Below are 26,578 nucleotides of genomic sequence, written 5' to 3'. Positions count from 1 at the left end.
ATTTTGGTGTAATGTAGTGAATAAATATGTTGTACAGAAATCGAAGTCTTTATTTGACAGCGTTAAGCCACTCCATCCACCTGTTGCTTTGAAAACATGCTTTCATTAAAATGAGCTCGTGTAGATAAATATGGTATTTTTATTTCCTAGCATTACTAGATTGGGCGATTTATCGATTTTAATATAAATAGATTTCAACAATTAGGGCAGTCTTTATGTATCAAAAAATTACAAATTCACGTAGTCTGGAATCCAGTGTCCAGGTTATTTCGCATAGCATTTAGAATTATGAAGAGTTTGATAATATTATGTTACTATCTGAGTTAAATTCTCCTAATTAATCGAATAAAATTAGACTTTTTAAATTAAATTAGAACAGTTTTAGCCTATTTTTGAATGAATAAAACACAGGATATATATTTTGGTGAGAAATAAAAAGCAATTAGGTTCATTTTATATTTTATTGTTTTACATCCCTGGTAGGGCCGCACTAATCTTCTACACAATTAGGTGGGAATTAACCTTGTCGGCGGGTTTGGCGCCTGGGGGATTTTCTCGCGTGCGTACTGAAGGGGAGACCACAATAGGGACACATGAACCGAAACATGAATGGTCCGTGAAGGCGAAGATTCAACCAGAACTCGTTCATCTGGCGCAGAACTTTCAGGAATTGATGTAGTTCTTTAACCGATCTTTTGATGTTGAACGGCGGCGCGGTATGGTCATAGTCGACGTCCAACCAGAACCCCCAATCGGGCATTTCGTCCGGCATTTTTTTAGCTGCTCCAAAAAACGGGCGTTCACTGTGAAAATTCCGAAGAACTTATATTTTATTGATCCTGTCAGAGTTGCCACAACTTGATTTACGATTCCCGAATTTAATATATATTTATTGCCACATGTTGCATTCGGTACCCCGAGATTAGACGCAGCCGAACTGAAAGAGTACATATAGGGTTGTTTTGTGGACAAGTTGGGTTTGAGTTTTATTCTTTGGCTTATACTATAAATTATATTTTATCATTTCAGACATTTTATGATTTCTAGTGCAGTCGAATTATCACGAATCGGATTACCGAATTAAATTTATCAATATAACATTAATAATGGCAATTTTATTTATGAAAAAAATTTTTTTGCATAAAAGTTTTATTTATTTAGTATTTTTTAGCGGTAAAAATATATCGTCGCACAGATTACTAATTAACATAAATTATCTGTTTCTGCATTTTACAAACTCCTGTCCAGGAATATGTTATACATAGTAGCGACTCGGAACTATTGACTACACTTGCACCTGCGCCTAAGGGCCTAAATATTCGCGTTTGTTCTGTTTACGCACCCTTTATAAAAAAAAACATATTTCTCTACAATAAAATTGTTCTTCATCACATAAAACTATGTGTACGGATTCAACACTTTATAACATATGTCATGAATGTTAATTTTGCCTGTTTACGGGTAATATATCGTGTATATTTCAACCAAACACTTGAAAGGCAAGTAACGTAAACACTCTATAATTTTCTTATTACATAACGTTTTTCTTCGCAATCTTTAAAAGCTTCGTCTTTATCTGGCAACAACGCTTAATTGAAATTTGATAGCGTTTAGTATTTGAATTATTTGAACGAGTTGTATATCATAATTAGTAGGTTCTATTGAAGTGCATGACCTGTGTGTAGGCATAAATAATAAGTGTATATAATGAAAATAAGATAATTGCCAAAACTCTGTAACTCAGATTCGATTTATGTCAAAATAATAATTGTTTCGCTTTGTATCTCGTGTTATTCGATAGTCCTTTGGCGGATGTGACTATTGCCTTCATACAGAACCTTCTTCTGACATGACCTTGATTCTATGTTAGTTTGCTGCTATGGTAGGCAGAAAGTTATCCAAGTTGTCACATATTTTTGGTAGAATGAGGAGAGTGATATAGATATATTTGGGGAAAATGCTGTTTTATTTTGTTGGGTCCATTTAAGCTCTCTTAAATGATTAAAAAATTCCGTAATATCGTCTTAAAATCTAGTATAGCACGGTGATATTATTAATAAAATTATAATAATAATATTAATTCATTTGTAATCGAATATTTTTATGGCGCCATCTCGTAGCATAAAACGTAACTACGTTGTAGTTTAAACTGTTGCAATTTAAGCTTATGTGTAATAGATGGCGCTTTAATAAAAAACTTGTACTAATCGCAATGTTTCTTATCCTGTAAAACTTCTGCCATAAAATTGCTAAATATGTCACTCCAACTCGCCCATAATTATCATGAGGATATGACCCGGCGGGAGACGCCAAGCCTTGTAAGTAAGCCTAGCTTCTCAGCCTGATGGGCCATGTTGAGGCCCCTTTTCATATAAATCGCAATGTATGTTTAATTTATCCATAAGAAATCCATTCAATATGTCAATAATTCTGATCAGCATGTTTACGTTTTAGCTCCCAACTGTGTGACATTACTCAAAGAAATAATAAAATTGGATGCCTAATGGCGTGGAGCTCATGGTATTGCGATAGTGGAGAAGTTTTATATATTTATGTATCAGGAAAAGAAATAAAACATTATGAATTATGATATCAATCAAACATTTATTTAATTTTCAGTGTTTACAGGACCGATTAACAAAACCATCATAAATACTAAAGATGCGTGTGAAAATTATACTAACTTAAACCTAAAACAACATGTAACGCATGATAAACAAATTGAACTGAAAAACTATCAAATTAAAGGTGCCACAAATGGGCGTGGCATAAAAGCTAGTTCTAATTCAGTATGGCTCTATGTCGCAGAAACAAACTTTGATTTAATGTGTAATTACAATTTGCAACATTACCAAAATGAATAAATAAATGCTCTTCCTTTTTTCAATATATTGAAACGAAAATAATTATTTCCGTAGAAATCATATTTATACAAAACATACATATTTTATTTCAAGTAAATGAAATTATCAATAAAAAAATATGTAGTTTCAATAAATATAATTAAGCTATATTGAAAGCAATTAAAAAAAAAAACACGCGCGACATAGATCCATATAATACATAAACATATTTGTAGATGGTTCACATCAAAAGGAGTGTGTCTCCGTAAGTTTTTTCAACCAGACAATTAGATTGACAAAAAGCTCTAAGCTCTTTGCTGAAATGTGATAACGTAATGCCGTTTATTGAATTGTGTCACGTTTAAAGCGATAACTTTTACACTGCTGAAGACTCACAGACTAGATAACGTAATAAACAGATATTTGGAAACACTATAATACCCGTGAATTTACAGAACGTCTTCTGTAGGCTTTCTGTGTATTGAAACTCATAAAAAATCAATAGATTTTTTTTAGAATAACATTACAAACCTTAATCACATAATAAAACAGCTCGTTTTATTAAAGAAATACAATTGGAAATGTTAGCATTTCATCTCTAAGAGGTGAACAGGGAAAGCTCCCAATCTATCTTTATTAAATGCTAACGAGCGCCTTTCCCAATTTGGCGCGTTTAGACACAAATAAGAATGCCGTTTATTTATGTTCACAGACATCTTTAGGTACAATTTTTTACATAAATACTATCCTAAATTGGCCTCAAACACTGAACTATCCTTAAACTAAGTTGACAGCACTTTTCAGTGTGAAACCTGCACAGCGGCTGTACTTAAAAAGCTGTGATAGAGGCAATTAACTATAACATTCACTATATACGGAAATTGTTTTATAGATGTAAAAGCCTCTAAAGAAGAATTAAGTCTCGTACAATTGGATTATAACTAGGACGGTATCGGATCTGGAAGAGAAATAACTGGTGATAAGCTAAACCCCTCAGGGAATTATTTCTATTAAAACACATTTTAATCGATAATAATTAAAATAATTAAATATATTATTAACATACCTATCTCCATTCTTGCCCATCCAGCGACCGCACTAAGTGGCAGCGAATGCGCAATTCATCTTGATACCTTTACAAATATATAAATTAAAAAAATGTTTACTAATAAAAAATGCTACATCAATAAACCAGGAAATTCTAAAAGAAATAAAGTAAATTTAAAGAAAATACTAATTTTACCCGATTGAAACTATGTATTATTATAAAAATATAAATATTTTACATTATTTTAAATCCAATCCGCGAAAATAGAGGACACCGTGAGTCATTTCTGCAAAAATCTTTTAGTCTATAACGACTCCGGGGACATAAATACAGATAACACATCTTTCTCTGCAGCTGTGATACTTTTGACATTCAACACCTTTTGTCTTCAGTCACCGTGACCACGCACGTTGTAAAGCACGCGGAACGTCGGAATTTTTTAAAATTATGTAAAATAATTATAAGTCTATAATAATACATAGCTTCAATTCGGTAAAAAAATGTTTTCTTTAAATGTGTAAAAGACAATACGCAATTTTAACATAAGCAATTTGTTTTGGATGATTTCATTCTTACCGTTTTCTGTCCTGTGGCGAAATAGTGTGATCAGTGAGGAGCCGCGAAGCGAGGAATCGAATCCTATCATAGTCTGGTGACTGCTGAGCGCGTTCCTCGATGCTGTTGGAGATAAACGCCAGGAACATACTGCGCATACGGTCATCGACATCTAGATTCTCGCCGAGATCGTTTATAACATCTAAAATCATGACGGGTTTAGGTTAACATCGTGTAGGTATCGCAATCGGCATTAATTTGGACCATACAAAAACAAAGTTCAAGGAATACATTATCAACTACAGTGTAAACTCTATATAGCGACATTGAAGTTACTGTTTATTTTATGACGTTAAATGAAGAGAAGATAAACGTATAGATAATCCATGACTCCTTCTTACTAGTCATGGTCAACAATAGTCTACCCGTGCAAGCGATACCAATTTGTAAACAAAAGAACCAATTTCTTAGAAAGTTCGTATGCATGATGCCGACAGTCGAGTTTATTGCGGAACGAACAAAACTGCGCAGTTTTTACTAATTTTAGCGACTTAAAAATTTATTTATATCGAGTGCGTCAGGTTTTCTAAGGGGATGTTAAGTGAACGATTTGGATGTGACACAAACTCGCGACCCTTATTAAAGTGTGAAAAAAAAGCCATTTGGAAACACTCAAACGCGTCAGATATATGGTTCATCTTTATTCGTTTAAGGGATTAGGGATTCGCCTAATCTGATATTTTTAAAAAAATCATTGTACTTAGGTGATTGAGAAGCTCAGGAAATAGTATGCAAATAAAAAAGTGTGTGTTGTTCAAGTAGAATACTTATATATTTTATTATTAAAAAAAAACTGTTTAAAAAAATCATTTTGTATGATTATTCATTGATAAATTAATCATCTTCATAGTGATATACTACATTTAATGAAGATTCTAACGGAAATTTTAAGATTCTCGTATACCGGTATACTTTGACGATATTCTAAAACATTTAAAATTTTTGTAATGTAAATTATATAGTTTTTTCGCAAAGTATTTTCACCACAAAATACACAATGTTATTTATTATTACTCATAGTTAATATTTTTAAAATTTCATAACATAACTCACTTATATTTAAATAAGAAAAAAAGGCCAAAACGTTAGATATATATTAGAAATAATATCATGCCACAAACGAGCTGTGTGATCAGCTGTGATGATGGCAACAAAAACCAGACTGGGGATGGAGTTAGTGAGTAGATAGATAGAGAAAATGTAATCCTCTATGCGGATAGCGGAATATAGGCATCATGCAGCTGCACGTTTGCACAGCAATTTTTGTTACTTCGGCTTGTGGAAATTGCCAGATTATATATTATTCGTTATCCTTGAATTGTTTCCTTCAAAATAAAAAAAAAAACAAATCAGCCACGCTCGAGGATGACGTTTTTTTACACCTTTGCAGCCATCCCCTTGCTTTACATCACTTGCAAATTGTCAGATTAGTGAAATATGCACTATTAGTATGTAATTAACTCACACTTAACTAAAACTAACATTTTTTTACTACTACTTGACGGGAGGCCATATACATGGGGCTCATATTTGGTAGAGGTACTTAACCGGGTACAAGGTATACCCCTGTATATTAATCTGTCACGCTGTAGTAAATCCCGAAATCCCTCTACATACAAGTAAATTTAAATGAAAATTACTTACACTCTGCAAACGAGTTGATGTCTGTAGGTAGACTTGATTCTTGGGTACGCTGAGAATTTCCGACATGATAGGCATCACTAAAGGGCGAATTACGGCCGGAGTCACGCGCTGCATCCATAGCTATCAGCCGATCTTCATCTAAACTCCACCAGTCAACGTTGGATTCGTTCTGAACAAAAAATACATATCACTATATAACTGCAAGATGGATTGGAAAGTTGTGGCGAGGATGAGTGACAAATGTAGGAATTTTGAGAAAGCCTTCACTTGGTTGGAGGTCGAGTACTAATGAGAGGCATAATGTAATCTAATTTAGTACTTAAACAGCTGTTTTAAAGGAATCTTTAGAAAAACTGGTATAAAAAAAGAAAATTTAAATGAATTTTAGCTATGCAAATCTTTGAGTAGTCGAAAATTAGATTGTTTTTAATGAATAAGTAAGATAGCCATATCACGTCTGTAAAAAGCATTCTAGAAGATCAAACAATAGCGAATACAACAGGATAAACACATCTTATCCAGCAAAGCTTGACATATTCGGTGGTGGCTTGATCAATTTAAAAAAAAGCGTTGTTATTTGACACCGAATTCGCATTAAGCAACAAATACTCGTCAAAACTAAAATTGGAAGTATAATATTATTATAGAATAGCTTGAACGATATACTTTAGAAACTTACTTTAGAATATTTGAATAAATAAATGATAATACATTTTAAATAATGAAACTTACCAGTAAAGAATAGGATGCCGCATCGTCAGGCACGCTGAAAGACACAAAAGATCCAGTTGAAGTTCTCAATTTTAAAGAATAATGCTAAAAGATTTTAAACATTTTTAGTTAGCGATAAAATTATTCCAAAACTGTATAAAAATTATCATAGACCTACCATTGAGACGAAAATCTTTATTAAATTGTGTTGTAGTTTGATGGATTTTTTCCCAAAATGATTTTTCGTTTATTACCAGGGTTTATTGCCTTGTCAGATAATATATTGTTACGAAGACGGGTTGACTGAAAGTTATACCCCTTTGATGAAGGAATATTCTAGACATATTTTTTTAGGTGTGGGAAAAAGATGGAATGATACGCGAGAGCGAGAGGGAAGATCGGAACCTTCTTGAAGCCAGACTGAACGGTCTGAAACACCGCCATACGATAAGGAAGTAGCCCCGAACGAGATAGAGTTCGTACGTTCTAGGAATTCTAGTTACTAGTGACCGTATTTTGTGTGCGTAATTTGTGGCGTTTTATCTCTATTTAATCGGCAGGTCGTGGTCAGCAACGATGCTTCTAGAGCGGACTATCTGCTTCCATCGGTTTCTGTCCAGCACCTCTGTTATGACAGTATTCAGTTTTGAGGACTTTCACTTGATCGGTCCATCTGGTTGGTGAACGGCCACGTGATCGCCTTTCGATTTTTGTATAGAACAGGGGGCAAACGGGCAGGAGGCTCACCTGATGTTAAGTGATACCGCCGCCCATGGACCACTCTAAATGCCAGAGGGCTCTCGAGTGCGTTGCCGGCCTTTTAAGAATTGGTACAATCTTTTCTTGAAGGACCCTAAGTCGAATTAGTAAATACATCAGTGGGCAGTGGGTTCCACATAGCGGCTGTGCGCGGCAATAATTGCCTTGAAAAACGCTCAGTCGTGGAACGGCGGCCGTCGAGGTGATACGGGTAGAATTTTGATTTCTGCCTCGACTTCCGATGATGAAATTCAGCTGCAGGTATTAATCCGAACAACTCCTCTAAGCACTCTCCATGATAAATGCGGTAGAAGATGCAGAGTGACCCCACATCTCTACGCATCGCCAAAGGATCAAGCCGCTCGGAGAGGGATTGGTCATCGACGATTCGAACCGCTCTTCGTTGAATACGGTCAAGTGGAAGGAGTTGGTATTGGGGAGCCCCCGCCCAAAGGTGAGAACAGTATTCCATGTGGGGCCGTATTTGCGCTTTATAGAGTTGCAAGCGGCGGCCCGGAGTGAAGTACCGTCTCGCCTTGCTGAGCACACCAAGCTTTTTGGAGACTAATTTAGCCTTTCCATCCAAATGACCGCGAAACTGAAAGTCGTTCGATATGTCAACGCCAAGTATTCCGATGCTGGCTGTGGCTTCAAGAAGAGTGTCTTCGAAAAAAGGAGTAGCGACAAGGGGTATTTTTTTCTTATCTTGTGTCTTCTCGGGGTCCGAGACTCCACGTAGTAGAATTTCGACTTCAACAAGTTTGTTCCGCTACTCATCGACAACTGCCCGAGAAATACCTGTCGGCCAGTGCAAAGAGTATCCCCAGTGCTGTCATCCGAATAGCAATGAATGTTGCTAAGTTGCAACATATCATTGATATGCAGAAGAGACAGGGTCGGGGACACAATAGTGTTATCACGATCAGTTTCTCCAATTTCTTATCGCCTCTGCGCATAATATGGACGAAATAAGATATTTTCGGTGTAAGTAAATGGTAGACAGGAGAGTCCGTATGCGGAGTTGGGTTAGGATCGATGTATTGGTACGCTTCGCTGTCCAATGTATTCTGAGCATTCGCCTTCAGCACCACACCTCAAAGGCTTCGATCCTTTTCAGCATTTCACGAGCCAAGATAGTCCACGATTCTACTCCATACAGGAAGATGCTCGTATCAGTCTTATTTTGTTTTTGATACCAAGTCCTCTTTCCTTCCAGATGTTGCCTAAACGTGTCATGGCATTAGCCATGCCGATTCGCCTTTTTATCTCAAGGACAGAGCTGCCGTTGTTAGAGATTTGTGGCTTTTTAGCGTAAAAACAAATTTCTCGTTGATTTGATTAAAAATAAACGCTTGAAAAGATCTACTTCGTTTTCTAAATTATCTCCAAGCGCGTAACAATATCATTTTGGGACAAATATAATAATTTAGTAACGTTTAAAACCCTACACGGGTTGGTTGGCCTCACAAATAAAAAACTATATAGGGTTGTTTAAAGTAAGTGATAATGAATACGTTGCAATAATTTTACATACTTAAAGTTACTTTTTTATCGTTTCTAAAGCTAATACTCTACTTTTAAATGTCCTATTAGACCTATTTGTTTGTACACTGGCTGAGTTCACAAGAGTTGCTTGCTATATTGTTAGTTATAAGATTAGGCAAATAAATATTTAAAATTTTTTTAGGATAATCGGTGTAGGTATTATTGTGATTTTTTATGGAATTAGAACTGTTAAGGTAGAATAATGATGTGGAAATAAATAAATAAATCTTAAGGTATCTCAGTTCCTATAGAAAGCTCAATTTCTCCTGTGATAAAACAAACAATAACATAAGGGAATTGTTTCTTTTTGAGTATTATATATGGGCTGGGTTATGCCAGTATTTATTTTCTTTTCAGGGAAAATGTATCCCATTACCACTATTTATTATATATATATTTTTATACCTACAAACTAAATTGTGACGAAAATTTTAAGGCTTAGTAGGTAAACATAGTCGACCTCCTGGAACCGAGACGTGGATTAATTAGAAGTATGCAGACATTATGAAATCCATATTTTCTTCTTATATATTGTGTTGATTTGTCAAATAAATAATTTATTTAAACAGTTTATTACCGTGGTCAACGCCATTTTGTAAGAAATGGTGACCATGATAACAAATTATTCAGATTGTACTCACTTGCGAAATACAAATTGCACTAACGACATAGGTAGCGTCGAAGCACTCCCTCGGGGAGCTGAAGTTGATGCGGAGCTAGAAACTGGTGCTGAAGCTAATGTAGACCTGGAAATGGATGCTGAAGAAGCTGAAGCTGATGCAGACCTGGCTACTGACGCTGACGTGGAACATGCTCCTGAAGCTGAATCTGGTGCATACGTCGAAGTTGATGCTGAGGGAGCTGTAGCTGGCACTGACGTGGAGTCTGGTCCTGCAGGAGCTGTAGCAGGTGCAGTGGCTGACGTCGAGGCTGACGTTGAGGCTGACGTTGAGGCTGACGTTGAGGCTGACGTTGAGGCTGACGTTGAGGCTGAAGTTGATGCTGAAGTTGATGCTGATGTAGAAGCTTGTGGAGCTGAATCTGGTGCAGACGTGGAATCTGGTCCAGAAGGAGCTGCAGCTGGTGCCGACGTGGAATCAGGTCCTGAAGGAGCTGTAGCTTGTGCTGACGTGGAAGCTGGTGCATACGTAGAAACTGATGCTGAGGAAGCTGCAGCTGGTGCAGACGTGGAAACTGGCCCGGAAGAATCTGAAGCTGGTGCAGATGTGGAAACTGGCTCCAAAGTTAGAGACGCTGACGTCGTCGTAGAAACTGGTGCATCGGTATCTGGAGGCTTAGCGGAATCCGTTCCGGATTGGGGGATCTCAGACCCGGAATTCCGGGTTGGCCTATTTGGATCCAGCGGAGTAGCTGACCTAAACACGTCAATGAGGAGAATTTGTAAATGTATGTGTGCGATTTAAATTAAAACCCCATATTTTAAATGAAAGCCTTACGGAACCTTATTAAACAGCTACCGTTCCAGGGCCAGGGTCAGAATGTGCTCTGTCATTTAAATTTTATTGCTTAGCAAAAGTAGTGAAATACAATTTTAACTGCAATTGCTGGCAACATTATTTACATTTTCGCTTCAAGAAATAAGTGGACATATTAAAAACTACTGAACCGATTTTGCTAATACTGGCAGTGTTCACTAAATCGAATTCCTGATAATGATTTGAAATAATTCGCGTTTATTCAGTTACTTGGGTTAAAATTACTCTCGGAAATATGGATTATATTTACCTCATTCTCATAGTTTGTACCCTGGAAGTCCACATTGGGCGGGCTCTTGGCAAATTTCCAGAATACATGTCACGGGTCAGGTTCACGTTGCTTTCGGTCGCCCGCGATGTAGACGGTTGTGGAGACGCGTTCCAACGAGCGTCACGCTCTCGCTGTTAAAAATCTATTATGCATTTTCTTTTTATAGAACATGCAGACAGGGGCAGAACAGAACAGGGGCAAACGTGCAGAAGGCTCAGCATATGTTAAGTGATACCGCCATGGACACGCTGAATGTCAGAGCATGCAGGCCCTATAAGATTGGTACACTGTTTTGCTGAAGGACCCTAAGTTGAGTACTTACGAAACCTCTTCAATTATCTTTAGAGCAGGATATCAGACAGGGCTTTGGGCAGAAAAGTGGGATAAATAATACATTAAGGTCTGTAGGAAGTTGAACCAGGGAGAAAGTGGGGAGCAGGAAACTGGTGACTCAAGGGCTGATTGTTAATTGCATTGACTTTTGCAACAAGAAGCATTTAGGGAAATATTTCCGGCAAGAGCTAGACTCTATGTGGTACAAGAAAAGCTTAGATCTTTGTCTGACGGTTTTAACGCGGCATACGTTTATAATAATTTACCAAAACATTCAAAGATCTTTCCACTAGTTTTATTACTTATACATTAATGATTATTTTTAGTGAAACACTATAGTTAATATTATAACGTAATGTGATAAAATAATATAAGAATTGATTAATGATAAGACTCATAATGCAATATGTAACTTCTATGTTAGTATTATTATCATTTAAATCTCGTAGCACTGCAATTAAAATAAATCCTGATAAAATCTAGCCAACGACAACGGCAATCGACCTGATAAGTTAAGTGTTGCCAAAGTTAAAATATTTACTAACGTTTTCGAAGTAAACTTTACAATTATATTAAAAGGGCGTCCGAACTTCATTAAACTTATTATATGAAAAAAATATTACCGGTTCACGGGGAACGATAAAATGCGGAGGCTCGTCTGGAGATATACTCGCACGGTACACTCCCGCAGACATACAATAAAATGCAATATTCAGCAGCAAGTCTCTGTTGGTCTCATCCATATTGCGAATGGAATCAATCTGTTAAAAATATTTAATTAATACTGGAAATCAAGTGGGATTAAACATTTAAACCAAACAATTCCAAGAATTACGATCTTTTTTATCTTCATGAAACCTTGACGTGTGACGTCACTCTACCAGCAAGGTTTCACAGTGGTACAGTGACGTCATTACATTTAGAAATCCCCACCCTGACTTCGATAAAACTATAGATTTTCTAAACAGGTATTCTCAAAATAAATAAGCATGTTGAATGGATTTTTGTAGAGTACATAAAACCGCACACCCTGTACCCACAACGGGCACAGTGGTAAATAATGTGAAACCTTTGTGTATACATGTTTTATTTTGCTTTACTTATATATTTTTTTTAAATAAATAGAATATATGTATGTATTTATATAGCAGAACTTACCAAATAAGCACGGAACACCGTCTCTAAAGCCACACTGCATTCCCCAACGCAATAGAAGAGCACAATACACATATCCTGATAAAACTGTGGCACCAAGGCCCTCATGCTTCTGCAGAACTCGTTCGGGTCCCTTATGGAGATCAAATTGAAAATCGCAGGCATGTGATGGCACAATACCGCACGTATGGACGCGGTCATATTGATGCTCGAAGACACAAAGACCATGAGAGGCTAAAAAATGGTTAACATTAAAATCACATTTATTAAGAAAAGATCCATACTAGAATTATTTGTGCTGTGGCCAGCTCTTCCATTCCACTAATTAACGGAACATGCTTAATAATTTCTAAATAAAACTTACAATTAGTTAAACTACTGTTGCACAATAATAATATTTTCTGTTTTTAGCATAGGTTGAGAAAATCTTTTTTTAAAATTGTTAGTGAATACATAAACTCAAAATAACGTTAAGTATATGAAGAACGTTATTTTGTATATGAATAACCAAGTATATGTATGAACGTCAACAGAAAAGACGTTTAGTTGTTTCGAAATTTACATTTACTACCAGTTCGCAAGAAGAAACTCTACGCCAAGTTTTGAGTCAAATTGTTTGAATTGGACCAAATCAATCCAAAGTATTAGGATCATTTGAATAATTTATAAAAAGCTTTATTGATTCATTTATGTTTAATGAGAGTTTTGAATTTATTCAGTGTTAATTCTCTTGTTTCGTAGAAAATATCGTTGGGTGAAGAGAGTACGTTGTTGTTATGAAGGTTTCCAGTTTTAACGGTTAGACATAGACATGGTGTGATGGTTGTAGCTCCTTACAAACGGTATGTAATACAAAAAAACAACTTTGCGATTAGAAAGAGTTTCATTCTACACCCTTGATTAGAGAACTGGCAGTAAATGTAAAATTAGAAGCATTTAATGTATATTTTTTATTGACGTTCATAAGTGTACATTGTGTACACTATATGAATAAATGATTTTTGACTTTGAAGTCTAATCGTTAAAAGTTTAAAGCGGTAAGTGGATAGAACACAAGAGTGTCTTCCCCTAAATAGACTGTTTTGATGTCTTTTGAACAACCACGACTGACGTGGCTGTTCTATACTTTATTAGCTGGAGATGCGATACACCAGCATCTCACAAAAATAGATGTAAACAGTATTTAAAATGTTTTAAAACAATTAATCAGTTTTAAATATTGCTTATTATTTCTCGCTCCCTCTCAAAGTGGCGAAGACTACTTCCACACCATAATTATCGTGATGAGCCTGCCTGATAGATTTGAGATAATCCCACCACCTTGAACTTCCGATCCTGGCAGGATCTGTTACGTGTCATCCTCTCATATCAAGAGAGGTTGTTATTGGGTTTCTTATGTTAATTGTTCTTTGTTCAGCCATTTTATTAAAAAAATGTCTAATTTTGAAGTCGAGTAGCGAAAAGGTTATTTATTACTTGAAAATAAATAAAAAAATCACTTACAACGCGTCTCAAAAATTGGGTATGCTTGGACATGATGATGTCCGTCACTCTATCAACGGATTCCTCGTAGGGTACACTTTGCAACAGGCCCCTGAAGTAGGTGACCACTACATCACCGACTTGAAGCACCTCGTGGGTGCTGAGGTAGCGGAAAGAGCTCGGTACCACGGCTTCTCTCTGAAATTATTTATTTATTTTATATAGTGCTTCCAGCAGCCGAATTGACCTAGAGGCTTCAGCGTGCGAATCTCATCCCTGAAGTCGTAGGTCCGATCCGCGGCTGTGCACGAAAGGACCTTCTATCTATGTGCGCATTTAAGGAAAACATCGTGAGGAAATGTTGCCTTAGACTCAAAAAGCCGACGGCGTGGTTCAGGCTCATGAGACTGATCACCTACTTGCCTATTATATTAACAATCATGAAACATATACAGAAATCGGAGGCCCAGACCTAAAATGGTTTTAGCGTCACTCATTTATTTATTTATAATGCTTTTAGACTTTTCCTAGTGACTTAAATGTTCAATTTAATTTGTATTCTTTACATTATATTGCAAACAGTTACCGCGGCTTAACGTTAAGCAACATAAAAAAATGCATTTGTCCCGCGACAAGACTACATTAAAACAAAGGTGGTTTTAAAATGTGACAATGGGCCAAGGGGTACAAGAGCACAGGCGCTCATTAAAGATTTTAAGTTGCCGTCTGGCAGTAACGGTGGTTTCCTCGCTTAATCAGCCAGCGTTAAAGGTACACTGCCACAGGGACCAAACTCTTTAAATTTATTATAATGATCTATTTATCAATTTTTAATTATTTTTATTATTGCAAATACTATATATTTCATTGCTTTGTTTTGATTTTAATAAACGATTTTTTTTTTATAATTATTTCATTGGTCTAAGAGCTGTATAATTTAAATAATACGCAAATCTCATTATAGTCAAGAAATAATTTGTTAAATTGACAAAAATCTAAAATATTTAACTCACCAGGAGCAAGAAGTATGCTGTCACCAAATTATCCGGCGATCTTGGGTTCCTGTCGAACCTGTCATACAGGGATTGGACCGTGAACTGTTAAAAAAAAATGTGTCCTATTAATTGCTTTTATGATTTTCTTTTCATTTTCCTGGGATACAGATTCCACAGATAAATAAAAGCATATAACCATGCAAATTAAAATATAATGACCATAGACACTGAACCTTTAGGAAGAACAATACATCACCACCCCATCTTCAAAGCTGCAAATATCCATCAACAACTGAACCTTCGGAAGTCTAGACTGGTCAAGGAATCTCTCTTTAGGTTGAAGGAAACACTATCACTCCTCCACCAGACATTTAGACATGACTTTGAAGTTTTTTTAATTTTTCTTCCATAGACACGATATTAAGAAAATTACGACAGACACAGGAAACAAATGTCAATGTCATGATAAAAACATAGAAGGCAACTCACAAAGGACCGGGTAGACGCCGCATCATTATGCTGCATAGGGAATTCGGCTGGATTGATCCCACTTGAAAAAGACAAAAATTAAACAATTAATAATATTATATGTGTATTTAAAATACTAAATAGCTGGACCGGTTTTGATTACGAGCATCGTATTGATTACGATTTTTTACGAGCATCGTACATCCTGTAGGCCATGCCATGCCATGCCAAGCGTTTTGGCGGGTGTTCGACAGAAAAGCAATTTCTATTGTTTCTAGTCAATAAAAAATCTAGAATTATTTTTAAAATTTTGTCAAATAGCCTATTAATGATATTGTACAGATATAGCTTTTGAAGTGAAACTTCTTTATCGGCGTTGTAAAAAAATCTTAGTAGTAATCTTAGTAGTAATAAGGTAAAATTAAATAACTGTATTATTTGTATTCATATCTATGATAATAAAAGCTTTTTGTTAAACTATATCTAGTGTTGGCTTTTGTTAACATAGCTTTTACACATTAAGAAAACACTTTTTAAACGGATTGAAGCTATGTATTATTATTATAAACTAATAATTATTTACATAAGTTTTTTCTTAAACTACACTGGAGAGCAAAAAAATCTACTCAATTCATACTTTCGTACTCAAAGTGCTCTAGGTTTAAAATTAAGAATTTATGACCTAAATTGAGATTTAGGTCATAAATTCTTAAAGTTTTAGGTCTAGCCATAAAAACAATGATCGCAGAGTTAACTTTTAGACAACGTCACAATAGTCACTGTATCATTTCGTACTCGTTTACTCAGCATTGCGCGACCTTAGGGCGTACAATGGGTATAAAAGGTGACCTACCCCTGTACCCTTATCAGTTGACCGTGAAACGTCAACAGGTACACATCTTCTCAATCTCCAAGGAAGAAAATTTCCCGGAAATGGATAAACAGCAGAAGTAGCGGCTCAAGCACTTACGCTTTTGCAACAGGGCTAGAGTCAACGACAAGTGGCTCGTACTTTGCAGATAAGCCAGTCAGCTGTATCAAGAATATACCGACGGCACCAGGAGACTGGTGGCTTTCACCGAGGAAGAGGTTCCGGTAGAAGTCGGTCCACTTCGGAGCGAGACGATCGCTTTATCGTCAGTACTTCGCTGAGAAATCGTTCTCTCAACTGGAGCTTCGAGAAACACGTGGGGTAGCTGTAAGTTCTTGGACAGTGAGAAGAAGACTCAAGGCAGCAACCCTCTCTTCAAAAATACCAGCAACGGGTCCCAAATTGACTGCAGCTCATCGCGCAGCCGGCTACGTTTTGCAAGAGAACACGTCGATTGGACTGAGGACCAATGGCGCTCAGTTCTTTTCTCGGATGAAAGCAGAGTATGCCTACATAGTAGCGACAGAAGGAGAAGCGTGTACAGAAGGCCGGGGGAGCGATACGCACAATGCTGCATAGCAGAAACTGTTGCGTACGGAGGAGGTTCCTGCATTTCAATGGATGCAAAAACCGAACTGGTTTTTATCGAAACTGGCCGCCATGTGGGAGGTTTGATGGCAATTCGGTATATTGAAGAAATCTTGGGAGACCACGTCATCCCATACGCTGGTTTTATTGAAGAAAACTTCATTCTGATGCAGGATAATGTCCGTCCACACAGTGCAAATGTCGTGCAAATCTACGAGACGTGGGTATCGCTGTTATGGACTAGCCAGCTCGTCCGAAAATGAGGAACCGATTAGAAGCTGTAATCGGAGCAAGAGGGGGTAACACCAGGTATGTTATCATGTTTAATAAAGTTTATTAGGTCCTTACATATGACATTGGCGTTTTGTCGTACTGGTACTTTGACCTCAAATACCTCCTCTTTGGTTAGGAATTTCAAATTCAAATTTGTGCAGCTATTTACTCATGTATTTGTGCTTCGATGACCGTCATTCATTTGTTTTTTTCTGTTTGCGTCACTCATTTTACAAAATGTAAAACTTAAAGTAAACGCATTATTTACGAGTACGAGTTCCGCCGTAGCAGTAGCTGCTGTAACGACTCGAAGGGTGAATGATGTGTATGGCGGTCATGTTGCAAAAGAAAACACAGTTCGTTTTTGGTTCCAACGTTATCGTTCTGGCAATTTCGACCTGCAGAACAAGCCTCGTGGACGGCCTGAGACCCAAGTTGATAATGAAGTGTTGAAGGCTATTGTAGAAGCGGATCCATCGCAAACCACGTCCGAGTTACCTGCAGGCTGCGGTGTTAGTGATAAAACTGTTTTAATTCACTTGAAGCAAATTGGGAAGATTAAAAAGCTTGAAAGATGGGTACCTCACGAATTGACTGAAGCAAACCGGCCGGTACATTATTGAACCGGCACAATAATGAAGGTATTTTAAACCGCATCATTACCTGTGATGAAAAATGGATTCTTTACGATAATCGGAAGCGCTCAGCGCAAGGGTTGGATCCTGGCCAGCCAGCCAAATCCTGCCCCAAGCGAAAATTAACCCCAAAAAAGTTACTTGTAAGCGTTTGGTGGACTAGTGCCGGTATTGTTCATTGCAGTTTTCTCAAATCTGGCCAGACTATTACGGCTGATGTCTATTGTCAGCAATTGCAAACCATGATGGAAAAGCTAGCGGCTTAACAACCTAGGCTGGTCAATCGCTCCACGCCACTGCTACTTCACGACAACGCTAGACCACACACTGCACAACAGACGGCTACCAAATTAGAAGAGCTTCAATTGGAATGTCTAAGACATCCTCCGTACTCCCTGGACCTTGCTCCAACAGATTACCATTTTTTTCGAAATTTGGACACCTTGCAAGGGAAAAAAATTAACTCTGATGGGGCAGTCCAAATCGCCTTCACAAATTTTATTGTTTCCCGTCCGACTGTTTTTTTTTTGTAAAGGGATCAATGAACTACCTATGAGATGGCAAAAGTGCATAGAAAGCAATGGTTCATACTTTGAATAATTAAATATATTGTATTTCGACTTTTTGTTCCTCCCATACAAAACGCCAATTTCATATGTAAGGACCTAATATTTTAAAATGTTATGTTGTTTTTTCTTTTAATTTTTTATCCTTAATTTTTCAAGTTTCACTACTCGCAAAGATTAAAAGCATTTCTTCTTCAAAAAAAATTGTGCAAGAGTATTTGTACACATTATAAAGCTAACATCTAGAAATTAAAGATTTTAAGACCTAAATTGAGATTTAGGTCTTAATTTTAAACATAGAGCACTTTGAGTGCGAAAGTATGAATTGAGTCGATGTTTTTGCTCTCCGGTGTATATCTAATTGAACTTTATTTAACCAATTTCTGTAGTTTTAAATTTTTCGAAAAATAAGGTCATAAAAAAGTTTCACTTCTTACGTGTGTACACTTTTTTTTTAAATAGCGTATAGAACATCACTGTAAAGGTTTAGTATTTTTAGATAATAGAGTATAGATCACCTACCTTCTCAAATGCAGGGCACGGCGGGTGTGGCGGCTTTCACATGGCGTCGCCTGATCATACACGATGTTTGAAATCGAAATACGCCTTGGTTCGCTTCCAGGTGAATCTAAAATTTTACCATTGTTATATAATCTGGCTCATGAACATACCCTACGCAGAATTAGAGCTTCTTCTGAGACCTAGTATATAGTTCAAACTTTATTCATTCACTCACCGACTCACTCACTCGCTTATGCACTCAAGCGTGTTGATAACAGTTAAAAAGCAATAACAAAAAAAAGTAACTAAATTATATATAAATTAAATTGTGTATAATTAAGTTAGTTATGAAAGAGCTGGAAACCCTGACACAGGTATTTTTTACTTAAAAGGGTTCCCAAATCTTACATATTGTGATGCAATTGTACTTAAAATGAATAAACAATTTTTTTTAAATTTTTTTATAGCCATCTGATGTCAAATAACTAGTCTCTCGAGTGCGTATCCTGCGTATAATCGGTACATGCTAACTAGCTTGTTTAATCTATAGTTTTAATAAAACATAAAAAAATTACGTGTTAAATTTAGTTAAGTTCAGCTGCTTTTAATAAATGCATTACTTGAGGGCAGTATTAGATATATGCTGACTATATGACTGACAGACAAAACATTTACTACTATCGAAACACACAAAACATTAATAATAAAAAAAGAAAAATAATGAAAATGTATGAACAAACAGGAATGTGTGTAATGTGTGTTTGTTGTGGTTGTAACTGGCTCTGCCCCTGTATAATGCTGTGGAGCAGAAGTGTTTCAGGACAGCACCTCAGGACATTCTGCGAGAGACCACAACAGTTAGTTGTGGTCTAAGAATGTAATAATAATAATAGTAAAAAATAACAGTGTACGTAAAGAAGTCTTGGAAGATTTGCGTGTAAAAGTATATAGCAAATATAAAATAAGAATAATTGCATTATAACTTGTAATAAAAAATCTTATTATTAATCTAAAAATGTTTAAAATAATACCTGCAGGTGGCCGTCTAGGCGGTTGAACATTTTCTGGTCTTGCACCAGGCTCAGTCGCATTCTGATCGGCGTTAGGCCAGTTAGCACCTGTTACTTCGTTTCTTATAACAGAAGACAGGATCTGCTGGATTAAATCCGATGGCACACTACCAATCATAGGCGATTGCGCTGTAAATAGAAATTTAATATTGCTTGATATATCTATTAGCTATTTATTTTCTCAGTACCTGTTATATCTTCATAAAATTATACTGAACATGACTAAAAATTAATAAATATATACAGTCGAGTCTTGATAATTTTAAACACAAGGGAACAACAATAAATTTCAAATACCAAGAGTTCCAATTACCACGAGGAGGGAAGAGGTCTGGGTACTCATGTAAATAATAGTTTGACAAAAATCGTGATTTATTATATTTTTTTTTAATTTAATTTATATATTAGGTTCGAACAGGAAAAAAAAACACATTCACAAATTTTTATTTAAAAGAAAAGTCCAAAGAAATAAAATAAAAAAAACAATCGACAGGTATGTGCGTGATAAACTTCAAATTACCAAACGGAAATTTTATTTAATATATCGAATATTTTTCAAGGAGACTACTGCATTTGTTAAGACGTTCTTTGCTGCAACCTTAAGTAATGTTTTATGAAACATAACTTATAACGTTATATTTATTTATTTATATAAACTTCGTTACAGTTATAGAAAACAAAATAATATAATACATAAACATTATAAGGGATGGAACGGGGGCGGCGTTATCTCTTTATCTTTATTTATTTATTCATTTATTCAACAAAACAGATCATCACAGACACATCTCTAAAAGTATAAAACAAAAACAATTAACATAAAATTAACACATTGAGTACACAAAACAAAACATGACAGCAGAATGTTATTTAAGTAGACAATACAATACAAAATATTTGAGTAGACAATACAACACAAAGTTTATAAATCGGGAGAACGTCAAACATAAAGGAGAAAGATACAAGGTTTAGGACTTTAATAGTTGATTTAACCTATTCTTAAATGAAGCAGTAGAGGAGTGCGAAAAAAGATCGATATTAGTGGCAGAATCCAAAGTAGAACACATCCTGTGAAGAGGCTCACGGAACCCAATGTTGGTTCTGGGAGGTTTTCGCCTTATTCTACGTTTGTAGAAAAACCGACACTAAAATAAGAAAAAAAATGCTCTCATAATTTTTCCCTAACGGGCCAAAATTATAACTTCAAAAACAATGAAAACAAGGTACGATCCCATAATTTTTATTCTTAACTACATTGTTTTGTGTGTTTTGGGATACAAGTAGCCAAGCAAGCGATATTTTGCTTTGCACACTACACACTACACTAACTGTATGTCCCACCTCAACCTCGACCTCAGTCTGTTTGCTTGTGTCCCTCGTTTTCGAAGCATTTTTGATAAGCTTGGTTTCCCTTTTTTTTTTCTTTTTGCATTAGAAAACATTACCAAATTTATTGTATAACCATGGGTCCGAAGATGTCTATTGAATTAAAGTGTGAAATGATGTTATTATTCAGAAACACTTAACAAAATCAAGTGTGTAAGTAGCAACTGAGTGATGAAACGGATTAATGGCATTTCAAATAATTCCGGAACGAATTAACGTTGTAGGCACAAGTACCACTGTACAATGGTACATATTGATACGGTTTTCATAAGTCTTGGACTCGGCTAAGAGCTAATAGAATAATACACAATTTAAACCGACCCAACAAAGGAATTGCTATACAATTGCCGTAGAATCGCCTGACAGAGAACAAATTATAGATATATAGGCTTGACAAGGATCGAACCCGGTACAATGCGTCACCGTCACTACAACACCGCTTAGCTTAATTATTAGTTAAGTGTGTTATATACTGTCAATGAAAAAACACATTGTGAAGAATTTTACCACAGAATAGGAAGGAAATGTCTAAATGGCTACCGGTTAGTAGCCGCGACGTGCATCACACGTTAATCCAGAAGATTATACACTTATGCAATATAACTAGTCTAGCCATAAATAGTTACATTAAAACATTTCTTTTTTTCAACAGTGCGTAAATCCATACATTCGCGACCATCTTTCAGGCGCCGTTTAGTTAAAAAACTAGGCTAGTTGGCTGCAACATACAGATGGCATTAGACAAATATCTTACAAAGGTGCAATTTCATTTTGAGGGGATAATATTGGTACACACACAGTAACGCTACTAAAAGCTAATTTAAAGCGAACATACCGTTTTGAACTATTCCTGCCAAATTTGGTGGGTTACCAAGAAAGTCCTGCAAATTACCATTGCCTAATGGCGAATCATCCACCTCCATTCCGAAGTCAAGCGCAGCAGCAGTGTTCCGCAAACCTGGTTGCATGGCACCTGTAAATAAATACTCCATGTACTGCATGTATTAGAAGTGTCGAATATTTTAAAAATTCGAGATTCCAAGGTCCCGCAATTCCTTGTGTTTATTGTCTGTTTCTAGTTCACCAATTTTAACCACCATTTTGTTATTACACTATTTCAAACCTTAAACATGTATTATATATTTAAATATATCTGTAACACACACGACGATTAAGAATATTAATGGCTTTAAACAGAGCTACATTCCCTAGGGATGTATTTTGTGATCATTTAATAGGCAAGTAGGCGATCTGACGCCGTCGAATTTTGGGTCTAAGGCATGCCGGTTCAGGATTTTTTCCTCACCGTACGAACAAAATAGAAAGAAAATACTTGAGTTCACAGCCGCGATTCGAACCTCGCGAAATAGGCTCAAGCGACTAGGCCAACCCTGTCCCCAATATATATTAAAAATGATAATCCCAACTGAGACGTCCACAGATAATTTACTACATAACTGTTAGTAAACAATTAAATGCTTTAAATATCATAAGTTATAAATATGTTAACTGTTCGGTGTTCAATAAAAAGTATGTATTCAAGGATCTTTTAATAAGTTATTAAATTTAGACGTCATCTTTACGCTTTATATTAAGATATACTAAATATTTGTAGATACTGTTTCTTAATGCTAAAAACCGCGCCATTTTGGACACTTTCTATATAAACCTTAATTTCTCCTATTACAAAACAAACACTGACACAACGATCCGTCAAGACAATGTTTTCAACTTTTTAACTATTTTGTTCAGTCACTATCGATGTAAAAAAAAATCAGGCAAGGATATTTTATTAAAGCGCGAACTATAATCTTCATTTTAAGAACGCGTTCCGACAGGACGGGAACAAATAACTTCTATTATAATAAGAGAATTGGTAATTATATTTGATTTATTTTTTCAATGAGATTATATCGTATTACCACTATTTATTGAACACCCCTCGTATAATTCCAATATTCAATTATAAAATCAAACATCATTTCGTGATGGTGCCAAAACATGGAACCAATAAACATAATAGTAGAACTTGTCCGCACCATCAATAATCATGGTCACAGTCTATGATGGCTAGAATTGCGGGTAAACGCCAACTCACACATCCGAGAGTAGACGGGAGTCAGATAAATATTTTTTTATATTGGTAATGAACGAGATACTTGGGTTATGTTCAAAGTTCTTGTGTCTATCATTGCCTCGATACATATTTATTCAATGATCATTTATTATTGACGTGACATTAGCCAACGGAAATAAGATGTTGCAAATTCTCAAACGTTTCATATTGTTGCAAATGTTATATTAGAGAAAATAAATAAATGATTATGGAGTTTTATTAATTTTAAATTGTATTATAGTTTAATTACAGTAACAAAAAGTAATAATTAAATTATCTTAATGTGCGCCGCCAGTGTATTAGGACAAGCGATTGCATATCTCAGTGGAGTTTGATTGAATCTGGCGTTCCGCAAGGTGGCGTACTTTCTCCTCTTCTTTTTGCTGTTTATATTAACTCCTTAACTTTCAACTAATTTTCATTTATACGCCGACGATCTTCAAATCTACGTACAATCAAGTCTCGATGATCTCCCTCAAGCCATACAATCCACTAACAATGAGCTGGCAAAGATAGTTGACTGGAGTAAAAATTTTGGTCTTCTAATCAATCCCAAAAAGAGTAAGGTAATATTTATTGGCAGCCCCTATGTCACGACGAGAATGGATTGGGCCAGGGTACCTCCTATCCATATCGGCGGTGCATTTAAAATATAAGCCGTAGAGTGAAAAATTTGGGAGTTTTATTTGATCAAAATTTATCCTGGGAGCAGCATGTTAAAGTAGTTAGCCGCAAATTGTACGGTGCCTCCAGTATCCTTCGAAGTCTTAGTCATTTTCTTTCCTTTAGCACTAAAACCTCACTAGCACAATCTCTTCTCCTGCCTTTACTGGACTACTCCAATTCTTGCTCCTCCGATCTTAACGAGGAATTGCTAAATAGACTGGATCGTCTCCAAAATTTCTGTATCAGATTTATATTCGGTCTAAGAAAGTACGATCATATCTCTGCGTTCCGTAAGCGGCTAGGCTGGTTGCCAATTCGTCAGCGACGTGATTCTCATGTTCTTCATCTCCTATATTCCATCCTGTTCAACCCTAAAACTCCTTCCTATCTCAAAAATGACTTCAAATTTTTGGGAGCCCATAACTATAGCTTACGCTCTTCCGAAAACTATACCCTTGAAATCCCATCTCTAGAAATCTCTCTCTCTTTGGAATTCACTTCCAGTCCCTATTCGCTTAGCTCCTTCCCTATCTTCCTTTAAATTTCTTCTGTACAAAGATGTCCACATCGTATCCCTAACTTTCTTACCAACTACTAACTGATGTGAGACTTATCTCAAATTATCGTGATTTATGTATCTTTTTACTTTTTATTTTTAATGCATCATCTTTTTAGTTTTTTAAAACATTTTTTTCTTTACTCACAGTGGTTGCCTGGAGGAGATCGCTCGAAAGTGATGAGGCCGCCAGTTGCTCTCCTTTTGTTTAATTATGTTAATTTTTTTATATTGTAATGTAACGAAGTGTTAATAAATAAATAAAATTATCTAAAACCAACACTAATATAAGTTAACTTAAATTCCAGCCAGGACAAAATCACGCGAAACCCCCAGCCTCAATAACTAAAAGACAATAACGTTTAATTATGCCCTAGTAGTAAAGCAAACCTCGTTCATTTTATATACGCTACTTAAATATTGGATATGTACAAACTACGGCATGCAAAGGTATACACGACTACTAAGCGATTGAAAAAATAAATAACAAATGCCTATGTCCGCTTCATTTTAAATCCATGCGTACCCATTTTCACTCCCATTTTAAGCCCAATACTTCTTACCAGAATGGTGAACCTCGGGGTAATTCGGGTACTGTAAATCTCGTTGAACTTGAATACTAGGATTCATATATGGTAAGGGTAAACATGGAATGGCTTCGCCAACATTATAAAGATTTTCGAACTCCCTAGCCGCTTGTTCAACGTGCTGTTCAATATCTACAACAAAACCGTACCGTACCCTACATTTTTTTATATAATTACTGCCGGGCTCTTAAGGCCGGGAAACAATAAAATGTTTTATAATACACAATCGGCAATTTTTTTATTTAACTCATGTTCATTTATTTCGACCGTTGAACTTTCCAGGGAGTTCCAGTACTAATGACTCGTTGACCATTCAGAATGTGTAAATTTATGTAATTTGTAAGAATTTCTTTTTTAATTTCGTAAATAAAAGCAAAGCAAATTGCGCGAAATTGAAAAAGCAGATGTCCAAGTGCATGACACAAAGCGTTATATATAAACTAAGTACAAACACACAAACGCCATTGCATACATACTTAACATCCTCTGTTCGAGACTCCTGAGGTATTCTTGGGAAGTGGCATAGGTGGCGTCCTGAGGCATCAGGTCATCGGGGTTTAAATCGTCCATATCTACGTCGGGCGGTGGATTTGCCGCATTTCTTTGGGCCATCGTTGGGTCACTGGTCTCTATTTGTAACTGGATCATAATGGGATCAATTTCCACATTAAACGGCTCGGTCATATTGCCGTCGATATTCCCAGTGCGTCCTGAATGCGTTTCGACGGTGGCCGTCTGACCCTGTATTGACAAATATACATTTGTTTGCAGTTCAAAGACACGTCAATAGTGAATACATAAATCGGTATGGGATCTACCAAGAGACCTAAGGTAACAGACGGAGACCTCCGTGTAGGATCAGAGGTTCAAGGTGGTAAGATTTTTTCAAAGCTAACGGGCAGGCTCGCCCTTTATGGGCTATAATATATATATAAATTTAACTCAAAATTGAACAAGTCTAATAACACTGTATTGAATAATGATACGCTCTATCACAACGTAAAAACAACCGAAAATGTCAAGTTTAAAAAGCTTGATTTAGAGTTTATGGTTAGGTCCTAGATTCGAACACCGGCTGTGCGCCAATCCTATCTAAGTGCGCATTCAATACTTGCTTGTAGGGTAAAGGAGGAAACCGGCATGCCTTAGACCCAAAGTTTACGGCGTGTGTCAGGCACCGAAGGTTGATCACATACTTGCCACTAAACAAATCACAGGCCAAGACCTAATAGGTTTTTTTTATATATATTGTAAATCAAATATATATTAAACTTTTTAGACATACAAATTGATTTCATGACATGTTTTGTTTACCATTAAACACATTTTAAATTAAATTATAATATACAATATAATTGATTTTGTACATGAACACTTGCTCATAAGGTACATTCATAT

General features: G+C 36.1%; 1 protein-coding gene across 3 annotated transcripts in view; it reads right to left on the bottom strand.

Annotated features, from left to right (window-relative positions):
• Positions 1-2,582: 2,582 nt before the first annotated feature.
• The window catches only part of LOC123718410, a 30,219-nt gene continuing 6,223 nt past the window's right edge, over positions 2,583-26,578 (bottom strand). Inside the window, exons 9-25 of one of the 3 annotated variants that reach the window (XM_045674851.1) lie at positions 25,657-25,921; positions 25,157-25,312; positions 22,091-22,228; positions 19,831-19,998; positions 18,821-18,926; positions 15,387-15,447; positions 14,916-14,999; positions 13,924-14,100; positions 12,424-12,654; positions 11,889-12,026; positions 10,912-11,063; positions 9,807-10,541; positions 6,883-6,916; positions 6,151-6,319; positions 4,468-4,648; positions 3,910-3,976; positions 2,583-3,801 (exon numbers count right to left, since the gene is read on the bottom strand). In XM_045674851.1, the coding sequence (XP_045530807.1) occupies positions 3,910-3,976; positions 4,468-4,648; positions 6,151-6,319; positions 6,883-6,916; positions 9,807-10,541; positions 10,912-11,063; positions 11,889-12,026; positions 12,424-12,654; positions 13,924-14,100; positions 14,916-14,999; positions 15,387-15,447; positions 18,821-18,926; positions 19,831-19,998; positions 22,091-22,228; positions 25,157-25,312; positions 25,657-25,921 (2,862 nt within the window). In that variant the 3' untranslated portion in view covers positions 2,583-3,801. The remainder of the gene's footprint in view (positions 3,802-3,909; positions 3,977-4,467; positions 4,649-6,150; positions 6,320-6,882; positions 6,917-9,806; positions 10,542-10,911; positions 11,064-11,888; positions 12,027-12,423; positions 12,655-13,923; positions 14,101-14,915; positions 15,000-15,386; positions 15,448-18,820; positions 18,927-19,830; positions 19,999-22,090; positions 22,229-25,156; positions 25,313-25,656; positions 25,922-26,578) is intronic. The other 2 variants (XM_045674852.1, XM_045674853.1) reach the window with 2 other exon arrangements.

The sequence above is a fragment of the Pieris brassicae genome, chromosome Z, assembly GCF_905147105.1.
Source record: "Pieris brassicae chromosome Z, ilPieBrab1.1, whole genome shotgun sequence".
Classification (NCBI taxonomy): domain Eukaryota; kingdom Metazoa; phylum Arthropoda; class Insecta; order Lepidoptera; family Pieridae; genus Pieris; species Pieris brassicae.
Note: the sequence above shows the minus strand (reverse complement) of the source record. Positions and strands in the feature narration are given on the sequence as shown.